General features: G+C 49.8%; 1 protein-coding gene across 1 annotated transcript; it reads left to right on the top strand.

Annotated features, from left to right (window-relative positions):
* Positions 1 to 4,656: 4,656 nt before the first annotated feature.
* Positions 4,657 to 10,021, top strand: LOC126999492 (toll-like receptor Tollo). Its single transcript, XM_050862138.1, has one exon. It carries the CDS (start codon positions 5,298 to 5,300, stop codon positions 9,375 to 9,377), a length of 4,080 nt encoding a protein of 1,359 aa, XP_050718095.1. The 5' UTR covers positions 4,657 to 5,297; the 3' UTR covers positions 9,378 to 10,021.
* The last annotated feature ends 1,803 nt before the right edge of the window (positions 10,022 to 11,824 follow it).

Genomic DNA, 11,824 nt, shown 5'->3' with positions numbered 1-11,824 from the left:
TCTTGCTTTCATTTACTCCTAACAAGCCGCCTCTATGCCTGCACCGGTAACACACTCTCCACGCACCTTTCCCACCACGCAATATTTACTTAAAGGAAAAACTTTTACCTCATCGACCCCAAAACGGCCAAAAGCTATCAAAATCCGGGACATGAACACACTAACCCACAAACCCCTTTAAGAACGAAAACCCCAAGAAGAAGAGTGAATTCTCAGCCATAATGTGAAGTCTTTTATATTTTTCTTTACCTGGACTCCACCTGGGGTTTTTAACGATGGCTGAAGAGGAAGGTGATGCCAATTAGGAGGGAGGAGAGGTATGGAGATGCAGGTGTTGGAGGTAATTAAGGAGGAACCCTGTGTATACCCGTGGAGGGGTGGAGGAAAGGAGGGAGGGAAAAAATGGAGGAAAGGTGTGTCGGAGGAAACGAGGAGAGACAAGATGAAGGATGGAGAGACGGATAGCTAGAGGAGGAGGAGGGAACAAAGGAGAGAGAGAGAGAGAGAGAGAGAGAGAGAGAGAGAGAGAGAGAGAGAGAGAGAGAGAGAGAGAGAGAGAGAGAGAATAGAGGAAACAGAGAAGAAAAGAAGGGATGATTAAAACAGACAGACAGACAAACAGACTGACGAGCAGAAAGAAAGAAATGACGTAAAACAGAAACAGAGACAGAAATAAACGAACAAACACAAAAAGAAAACAATAAGAGATAAAAGGAAAATTAAAAGAAAGAAAAATAGAGAAAATAGAAATATAGATGGAATAACGAACGCAAAAAGAGGAAATATATGTAAACAAACAAAAAATAACTTAAAATAATGAAAAATTAATCCTTCTTTACCTGCCTCTCTCACCTGACTGACTGACGGTAGAGCGAGGGAGAAAAAAGCGACAAAAAAGTGACGGCGGTTTGAATGTGAAAAAAGATCAAAGCTTACGAGATGAGCAAGAACGCGAGCTTACAACACCTCGAGCGAGAGAAACGTGTGTAAAAATGATGATGAATGAATAAACTAATACGGAAAAAAGGAAAAATGGAAGAAAAAAAGGATTATGCAAGAGAATCGAAGGACATGTTAAAAAAATATCGTATAAAAAAAATGTGAAGTATGAATAATTCTGAAAAGTATACTCGTCTCGGAGAAAAATGTAAAGTTATGCTAAATATACAAGGTTCATTCGAAGATAAAAGTAACCTAGAAAACCAAGACCACGTAACAACATAAAAAAAAGATGAAGGAAATATGAATGATTCTGATAAAAAAAAAAAAGTCAGGTCAGAAAAAATATGTGCAGAAAATTGTCTTATATAAAAATTTATTATTCGAAAAACTCAGAGAAGAAGAAAAAGAAAATAGAAAAAGCCTACAAAATGAATTCGTAGATCTACAGAAAAAATATGATACTGACATATATAAAAAAAAAGGAAAATGATACGTACAGAAACATTAATAATTCTACCACACCTAAAAACAAGACCTAGAGAAAGAAAGAAAAAAATGAGAAAATAAAAAAATACCCTCACTCATAAAAGCATTAATTTAAAGCACAAAAAAAGACTAAGAGAAAGAAAATTAAAAAAAACACTCAAAACACAAAACAACAAAAATAAACACCCTCTGACGCCAAACAAAGAGACATAACGACATAAACAACTAATCAACAGGTAAGAAAGGTAAGCAAAACAAAACGAGACAAGAACAGCGCAGAGAGGTATGTACACGTCTTCTACCTGTGTGTGTGTGTGTGTGTGTGTGTGTACCTGGGAGCGCGTATCATTACACCTGTCGACAAATTCAGGTGTCAGGGTTACATCAGCACCCCGCCGCCTCACCTGTGTCACCTGGCATTAATTAGCAGATGATGCACGCCCCCCCCCCCCCCTACCTGTTCGCCTCCCTCCACACCTCCGCTACCCGACGTCTCCATTTCTCTTTCTGTTTGTCTCTCTGTCTCTGTCTAGTGGCAGTGTATCGGTTGGTTATTAATTTGTTGGTTGGTCTGTCTCTGTTTATTTGTTTGTCTGTGTTTGTGTGCTTTGTTTTTCCTTCTCTAGTAATCTTGTTTGACTGTTTATTTTTGTTGGTTGGTCTGTCTCTCCGTTTGTTTGTCTTTGTTTGTGTTGTGGGTTTTTTTTTTTCCTCTCTGATAATCTTGTTTGACTGTTTGTGTGTGTGTGTGTGTGTGTGTGTGTGTGTGTGTGTGTGTGTGTGTGTGTGTGTGTGTGTGTTTTCCTCTGTAGTTTTCTTATTTGTTTGTGTTTTTGTTCCCCGTTTGTTTGTCGTTTGTTTGTTTGTTTGTGTGCCTACTTGTCTATTATTTTTATTTTTTTATTTTCTGTTTCGTTTGCGTAGCGTAGAAAAATACTGCTACGAAAAATACAATTAAAAATAATTAAAATATAATAAGAGAAAGATAAACTAAACTAACCTTCACATCTGGAAACGTTTTAAATGTTACACTCCGAAAAATTAAACTGCATTTCGTTTACTAAAACACAACTAAAAGATTTACTGAAAACTCTTTATTACCAACAAATACTCTTAACTCTCATTTGCATATTATTTTCAAAGACGTAACTACTAATAAGCAAATAGTAGTAGATAAAGAAAAAAAAAAACACGGTCCTCCTTACAACAGGCCTATATTGTCACCATTAATAATATTTCGCATGTAAAGTTTCTCCGATAAAGACGTTAAAACTGAATTGAATAAAGAAATAAAAATGCGTCTTAGGGGATTTTCTAAACCATCTCACAACAGGTCTTGTGTCACCGCATATATTTTTCATACGTAACATCTCGACACAATAAAGACGCTAAAATTGAATAGAATAAAAAATAAAAATGCGTCTTGAGGGAATTGCTTCACCATCTCACTGCAGCAGAGATAAATTCTTACCTCCAGTCTTTAAAACACAAACACACACTTCCTGGGAAACTTGTAAACGGAAAGGGAGCGGAATTCAGAGAGAGAGAGAGAGAGAGAGAGAGAGAGAGAGAGAGAGAGAGAGAGAGAGAGAGAGAGAGAGAGAGAGAGGAGGCAAGAAAGAGTGAGGGAGTGAGAATGAGAGTGTGTAAAGGAGTGAGAAATTGAGCGAGGGAGAGAAGGAATGGAGGAGTTAGAAATTAAGAGAAGGAGAAAAGGAGTGAAGGAGGGAGATTTTAAGGAAAGGGAGAGGAGGAATGAAGGACTTAAGGAGATAGAAATAAAGAAAGGGAGTGAAGGAGTGTAATGAGGGAGTGAGAAATTAATGACAGGGAGTAAAGAGATAAAGAGAGAAGGAGGAAGAGCACGGATGAGGAATAAGGGAAAATGATAAAGAGATGGAGAAGTAAATTTAGAAGGAAAGGAAACGAAACAAAAAAATAAAAAATAGATACAGATAGACAGAAATAAAAGATAACTAAAAAGCTGGAAAAGAAAACAAACAAAAAACAAAAAGAAAATAATGATGAATGATGAATGAAGTAGTGATGACAGAAAGGATGGTGAAGGTGTTGTTGTTGTTGTTGTTGTTGGTGGTGGTGGTGGTGACAGACAGACAGATGCAGACAGGAGCTGGACACAGATTTCTCGCGCGTCTGTCTCTGTCTGACGATCAATACGAGGGAAACAAAGACGTATAAAGACAGACAGACAAATGGGCGAAAGAAAGACAGGGGGACACGGATCGACAGACTGATTTGCTTATACTGTCTGTCTGTCTGTCTCGTCTCTCTCTCTCTCTCTCTCTCTCTCTCTCTCTCTCTCTCCGTCTGAATCAAAGTGACTGTCTGGTCAATATAATTTTATTCGATTCAATTCAACTCACTTCACCTCTCTCTCTCTCTCTCTCTCTCTCTCTCTCTCTCTCTCTCTCATCGTCAGCAATCCCAACAAGACCAGATTTTGTCTTGTTTGATATAAAAGCAAAAAATAAACACCTAACTCGATCGTCCTTTGCATATAAAGTGAATAAATAAATAATGTAAAAATAAATAAATAAAGTAAAAATTAATCAAATACCTTCACTAATTATATCAGACGAAGACGGTAAATAAATTAATCAAAGGAAATAACTTCTTTAATCACCAAATCACATCAGTATCAGAGAGAGAGAGAGAGAGAGAGAGAGCACCTCCACAGCTAACTGGGAGTAACTGATGACTGTCTGGCTCGCGAACTCACGACCCGGAGGAGAGTTTGAGAGGAGGAGAGACGGGAGGGAGAGTGGGAGGGGCGGAGGGATGAGCCTTGCCCGCCCCCAGCCACACGCCCGCCATCTTGCCATTCACACAAGCACTAATTTTTACCTTTTCCTCCTTTCTATCACACCAAAGACAACCTGAGGGGGGATATGATGGGCGTGGGTGTGCTGAGAGGCTTAGAACTTCGTGAGAGGGGTGACAGAGGCGTGGGTGAGGTGCAAGGGCGAGGTGTGAGGGGTGCAGGTGATGGGGTGCGGGTGGGCGCGTCACCCTCCCCACCAGTGTGATGCCCCGCCCTCTTGGTAAAGCTAAACGTATTTCTGCTGATCCTATTACTTCCCGCCTCCTGACGAAGCTACAGGAAGGCCGAAGTGTGTAGGGCGAGGCGTGGCGAAGCGTCCATCACCTCACGTTGTCCCAAAATTCGTGAGTTCGATAAGTTGTGAACCCGCTGCTCTGGGGGGCGGGGGGGGTCTTGGGTACCGAGGGCAGCTTCTTGTTCCTCCTCCTTGTCCCTCTCTCCCCCTCGGCTGGCGCCCCCGAGCCGTCCAGGAGTTCCCCAGTATCTTGGAAAGGCATCTCTCAGCCTGCATGACAAAGGGCGTCCAGCCTGGCGGAGCACAGAACTAATATTCTGGCAAGGCTCTGAAAAATCTTCTGGCGGGCGGCGGCTGGGCAAACTCCTCCCCCTTGCCCTGGCCACACAGGACCTGGCGCGCCCTGGCGGGGAGGGCAGCAACCACGCGGATATTACTTGTACTATTTCAGGCCTCACGGAATTAATAACGCGATATTCCTCACCGCCGCTAAGAAATATTAGCTCGCTGAAGAAGTTGGCGGAGCGGCGACACGCTCGGCGGCAGCAACTCGCGGCAAAGTTTGGTGAAGCTGCGGCGTCTCGCGAGCCGCGGCAACTGGCAGGGTCGCGGCCAAGTTACAAGTGGAGGCGCGGCGTGGCTCGGAGGTTAGTTTATATCTCGCCCTGGCGGAGGGAGGATGTGCCACTTCTCTCTCGTGGTCTCCCGAGATCTCCGCTGACATGAACGAGTTGTGTTAACAGAGCGAGTTGAGAACGTCTGTGAGTCTGTGGTGATAGCCAAGGCGCCGCCATGAGGGCCGTTGTGGCTGTTCTCGTGCTGTGGAGTGTTGTGGCGGCGTGCGGCGCGACGTTCGTTTACACGGCGCCCGAAAACTGTGACTGGACTTTGCGTGACGCGGTGCGGGAGGAGGTGACGCTCTCCTGCCGCCTCAGGACGATCGGCAGTGACTTCGACAGCAGCAACTTCTCGCTCTCTCAGGCCGAGCACGTCACCGAGCTGCGGGTGGTGTGCAGCGACGTGCTGTTCTTCCAATCGTCGCTGCAGCCGCGTGTGTTCCAGCGCCTGTACAGCCTCGACACGCTCAGCCTGGAGCACTGCAAGCTGACGGAGCTGCGGCCCGGCACCTTCCTGGGCCTGGACGGCATGCGGCGCCTCACGGTGCGCTCCCACAACAGTGACTGGAGCGCCATGGCCCTGGAGCTGAAAACTGACAGCCTGGTGGGCATGCCGCACCTCGAGCGGCTTGACCTCGGCCAAAATAACATCTGGACGCTGCCGGGCCGAGTGTTCTGTCCGCTGCCTGCGCTGCGCCACCTAAACCTCACTTGGAACCGCCTGCAGGACGTGTCTGAGGTGGGCGTGTCAGGTAGCTGCGGGGCGCACCTCGTCACCCTCGACCTGTCCGGGAACGACCTGGTGGTGCTGCCGGAGGCAGGGCTGGCAGGGCTGGAGTCCCTGCGCACCCTGCACCTGCAGTACAACGACCTCTCCAGGCTGGCGGACGGGGCCCTGCTCGGCCTGTCCTCCCTCAACCTCCTCAACATCTCCAGCAACCGCCTGGCGGCGCTGCCCCCGGAGGTGTTCAACGAGACGCTGGGCCTGACGGAGCTGTACCTGCAGAACAACAGCCTCACCGTGCTGGCGCCGGGCCTCTTCTCCGCCCTCAGCCGCCTCACCGTCCTCGACCTCTCCAACAACCACCTCACCTCCGAGTGGGTCACGGCAGACACCTTCCGCGGGCTGCTGCGGCTCGTGGTGCTCAACCTCAGCGACAACCGCCTCACGCAGGTCTCCCTCGACATGTTCCGGGACCTGTCAACGCTGCAGGTGCTGGACCTGAGCCACAACGACCTGGCGGTAGTGGGCGATCTGACCTTCTCGCCCCTGGCCAATCTGCACCGCCTCGACCTGAGCCACAACTCACTTGAGGCGGTGATGGGCCGCAGCCTCGCCGGCCTCTACGTGCTCTCCTCGCTCTCCGTCTCCCACAACAACATCACCTGGGTGGCCTCCGACGCCTTCGACAACTGCACCAGCCTCCGCGACCTCCGCCTGGAGCACAACCTGCTGCAGGAGGTGCCCGAGGCGGTGCGGCAGGCCACATCGCTGCGCACGCTCAAGCTGAGCCACAACCAGCTCAGCGGCGTGTTGCAGGACGACCTCAGCAGCCTGTCAGCCCTCAGACACCTCGACCTCTCCAACAACGTCCTGAGGAGTCTGTGTAAGTCATGCCTGGCCGGCCTGGCGGACCTGGAGGTGCTAGACCTGTCAAGTAACGAGCTGGACGCTGTGTCTCACGGCGCCTTCGACACCAACAAGAAGCTGCAGCTGCTGCGGATGGACGGCAACAAGATGAAAGACATTAACGGCCTCTTTGCCTCGCTGTCCAACCTGCTGTGGCTCAACGTGTCGGACAATAGAATCACGTGGTTCGACTACGCCCTCATCCCCAGCCAGCTGCAGTACCTCGACCTCCACAACAACAGGATCAGTGACCTGGGCAACTACTTCAGCCTGGAGAGTCAGCTGGAGCTGCGGACGCTGGACGCGAGCCACAACCAGCTCGAGGGCCTCAGCAGCTCCTCGGTGCCAGACAGCGTCGAGCTCCTCTTCGTCAACAGCAACAGAATCTCCAAGATGGGCGCCGGCACCTTCGCCAACAAGCACAACCTCTCCATGGTGGACCTGTTCGACAACCTCCTCAGCAAGCTGGACCTCAATGCCATCAGCCTCCCGCCCGTGCCGGACGACCGCGCCCTCCCAGAGTTCTACATAGGCGGGAACCCGATATTCTGTGACTGCACGATGGAGTGGCTGCACCGCATGCACCAGATCAGCGTCCTGCGCCAGCACCCTCGCGTCATGGACCTCGACAAGGTGACCTGCACTCTGCCCTACCCTCGGGCGCAAGAGAACCGCGTGCCCTTCCTCGAGACGCAGCCCTCACAGTTCCTCTGCCCCTACACCTCCCACTGCTTCGCCCTGTGCCAGTGTTGTGACTTCATTGCGTGCGACTGTCAGATGAACTGCCCCGAGGGCTGCTCCTGCTACCACGACGAGACCTGGGCCACCAACATCGTTGACTGCTCTGCACGCGGCCACAGTCACCTGCCCGACGACATCCCCATGGATGCCACCGTTGTCTTCATGGACAACAACGACATGCCGCTCCTCGACGCCCACCGCCTCATCGGCCGCAAGAACATGATGGGGCTCTACTTGAACAGCTCCCGCGTCGAGAGGATCCAGAACAGAACTTTCCACGGCTTGTCGTCCCTCAAGCAGCTCCACCTCCACGACAACCTCCTGCAGCAGCTCGAAGGCTTCGAGTTTGAGCACCTGGAGCACCTCCGAGAGCTGTACCTCCAGAACAACCGCCTCCGCGCCATAAACAACGCCACCTTCGTCGGCCTGCACGCCCTGGAGGTGCTGAGGCTGGACGGCAACGCCCTCCTCGACTTCCCCGTGTGGCACCTTAAGCTGAACAAGGGCTTGAGGGACGTGGCCCTGGGGGCCAACCCGTGGTCCTGCCGCTGCCAGTACATGGTGGACTTCAAGAACTGGCTCATCCGGGAGACGGAGGTGGTGCGGGACGCCCGGGCCATCGCCTGTGTCTCTGACGGCTCGGGCGAGTCGGGGCCCCTCGTGCTGGAGAGCTCGTACTCCTGCGAGAACTTCGTGGCCACTTCCATCGTCCAGGAGAAGATGGAGAACGACTTCTTGCAGCCGGTGCTCATCACGCTGGGCCTCTTCTTCCTGGTGTTGGTGGTGGGCGTGGTGTTCGCCATCTTCCGGGCGCGCCTGCGGGCCGGCAACTCCAAAAAGTGCGGCCTGAAGTGCTTACCCTCGCAGGGCAGCCAAACCCGGGAGGAGGAGGCCGGCCTGGTGTATGACGCCTTCGTCAGCCACAGCGAGAGGGACGCGCCCTTCGTCACTGAGGTGTTTGCCGCCGAGCTGGAGAACAGCGAGCCGTCCTTCAAGCTGTGCCTTTCCTCGCGGGACTACCAGACGGTGGGCACCTACGTCGGGGACTTCATCGTCCACTCTATCGAGGCGAGTCACAGGGTCATTCTAGTCTTAACGAGAAACTTTGTGGACCACGACTGGTGCAAGTTCTCCTTCAAGGCAGCCCACCTGGAGGCGCTGAAGGGGCTGAAGGGCCGCCTGGTGGTGGTGATGTGCGGCGACGTGAGTGAGGCCGACCTGGACGCAGACCTGGCGGACCTGGTGAAGGGCGCCACCAAGCTGCGCTACGAGGACAAGGCCTTCTGGGCGCGGCTCACCGCCACGCTGCCGCCCGCCGCGCCCGCCCAGCCCTGCTTCATCACCGAGACCAACTACATCATGAGGAACAACGTGGCGGTGCTCACGCCGCCCCAAACCCTCAAATCCAGCGGCGGCGGGGGTGGCGGCCAGCTGATGCCGGGCCTGGTGCTCTCTCCCCCCCTCAAGGCCCCCCACGGCCGACCGCCGCCCCTCCACCCCCACCCCCACCACCAGGCGCAGCCGTCCTTCAGTAGCGAGGCGGGAGAGCTGGACAAGACCTTCGTCAGCGTCGAGACAGCCCAGTCCAGCCTCGCCCCCAGCCTCGCCTCGGCGCCCAGTCTCGCGCATTCCTACATGTCCATCGACTACGCCGCCTCCACAAGAAACTCGCACATCTACGCCTCCATCGACGAGGCCTCGCCCGCCCCGCCCCCGTCCAACCTGCCGGCGGTGCACGGCCTGCTGCTGCACCACCACCATCACCACCACCACCCGCAGCAGCAGCAGCAGCAGGCGCCCCGCCGGCCCCTGACCAGCGCGGCGATGCAGTCCTTCGAACAGCAGCAGCAGCAGCCAGTCGTGAGTTCGTCGTACTTCATCTAGAACGACCCCGCGTGTCTGACGGAGGACTCGGGACGGACACGACCCCCCGCGGGCCGCTCCCCAACCACGGACACGCACGCACACGCGGACACGCACACATCTCCCCGCGGTCACGCAGCCTCACCTCTCCGCGCCGGGCTTTGTGCCTCGCCCCGCTACTAACAAAGAGCAAACAGTGCGAGGGGAAAACACTGGAAATTACACTCAACCGCCAGAAAGAGGGGGAGAAAAAAGAACCACAACACAACACACACAAAAAGAGCCCGGAACGAGTGGGGTTGAGGCTGACAGCGAGTGAGTGGGGGAGGAAGGAAGGAAGGCAGGGAGGAGGAGGAGCAGGAGGCGGAGGCGGCAGCGTGTTAATAATTCTTAGGCGAGTCTAGTCAGGCGAACGTTGGTGTGCCTAGTGCCTTTATCTCCCAAGCCTTCTCGGGCGGTGCGGGTCGCTCACTGACCTTGTAAATAGACTGTATAAAGAGACTGTTGTATAAACCTCGTGATATCTATGGCCAAAGTGTGATAAGGAAATTTAGCAGCTTCAAAGTCAAGAGGCGAGAACGGGTATTTTTTTATATATAAACACGAAAAAAATGATACTTTAAAAAAAAACATATAATAAACATAATAAAAGATTGATGATTTGCTAGCATTTGTTTCTTTCCTTCCCTCCCAGGAGCAAGAAGGGCCCGCGGAGGACACAGTAAATGAGATGCTGGTGTGGCAAGTAGCTCCCTCATGAATACCCGGATTTAGAGCTCGAATATTTCTGGGTCATAATTCTCCTCCGACTTTTACCCACAAGAAAAGGAAAAAAAAGTAAAGATTCATTATAATTAAGAGCTGGAGAGAGGAACTAAAAGACAGTAATAATGATAATAATAATAATAATAATAACAATAAAACCAAACATTAACAAGAAAATAATAAAAGTAAAGATTCATTATAATTAAGAGCTGAAGAGAGGGACTAAAAGACAATAATAATGATAATAATAATAATAAAACCAAACATTAAAGATAAACAAACAAGAAGAAAAACAAATAAAACTCAGAAATAACAAATCAACACAAAAAAACAGTAAAATTAACGACAATATCAATAAAATCAAACATTCCTGGAAAGAAAAGACAAGAAAAGCAAACAAACAAATCGATTCAGTAAAAAACAAAATCAAGAGACGATGAGACAGACAGAGGCAAAGAAACAGCAATAAAGCATAAAGGAAAAGTAATAAAAAGAACACTAAAGAAATCCGATAGCTGGGAATATAGTCTTGTGTTTGTATTAAGGAGACCAGGAGGAGGAGGAGGAGGAGGGGAGGGCCGCGGGCACAATAGGGCAGAGGAATGTCGGAGTGGGCCGCCCCCTACCTGGCCAGCCCACCACAGCGCCCACTAACCCACAATACAACCCACCTACCCACCCTGCCACCCACCTACCGACCTCTGCTAAACCCACCACCACCACCACTACTACTACTACCACTACCTTGGGCCTCTGTGTGTGTGTGTGTGTGTGTGTTGCTCTGAATGCTACACACACACACACACACACACACACACGTAAAAGACCACTGTTGCATTCGTTCGCGTCCTCACTATCGTTTTCACTCCTTTTTCCTTCCTCCTCCTCCTCTTCCTCCTCCTCCTCTTCCTCCTCCGCCTCTTCCTCCTATAATAGAATGTCCCATACACTAATTTACGTAAGGTAGATCCATGATACCTGGGCCCTTCTTCTTTGCCTCCTCCTCCTCCCATACACAGGTCTCATTCTCTTTAAAAGATCGCGACCCCCTGCCCAGACACTCTCTCTCTCTCTCTCTCTCTCTCTCTCTCTCTCTCTCTCTCTCTCTCTCTCTCTCTCTCTCTCTCTCTCAGGTCATTTTTGGTACACAATGCACCCACAGTGAAGTAAAAGCAACAGCAACAACAACGCCTTCAACCTTCACCTTCACCACCACCGCACCTAAAAAAAAAAGCAAAACAAAACAAAATATGAAACAAATAAAAAAAAAAATCAAGAAACTGAATATAAACAACAACAACATACTACTACTACTACTAATAATAATAATAATAATAATAATAATAATAATAATAATAATAATAATAATAAACAGAACGATGGAAGAATGAAAATAAGACAAAATAAAGAAAAACGAAAGAAAATAGAGAAGGAAAATAAAGAAAGACGAATATAAAGAAGACGAAAAAGGATGGAAATTAGACGAAATAAAGAAATATAAGAGGAAATAAAGAAAAACGAAAATAAAGAAGGTGAGAAAGGATGAAAATAATACGAAAGAAAATAGAAATAAAAAACAAAGAATATAAAAGAATGCGAAAAAAAAAAAAGAGGACGAGAAATGGTGACAAAGATACACACACACACACACACACACACACACACACACACACACACGCACGCACACACACACACGCACGCAC

The sequence above is a fragment of the Eriocheir sinensis genome, chromosome 16 (genome assembly GCF_024679095.1).
Source record: "Eriocheir sinensis breed Jianghai 21 chromosome 16, ASM2467909v1, whole genome shotgun sequence".
Taxonomy (NCBI): Eukaryota; Metazoa; Arthropoda; class Malacostraca; order Decapoda; family Varunidae; genus Eriocheir; species Eriocheir sinensis.
Note: the sequence above shows the minus strand (reverse complement) of the source record. Positions and strands in the feature narration are given on the sequence as shown.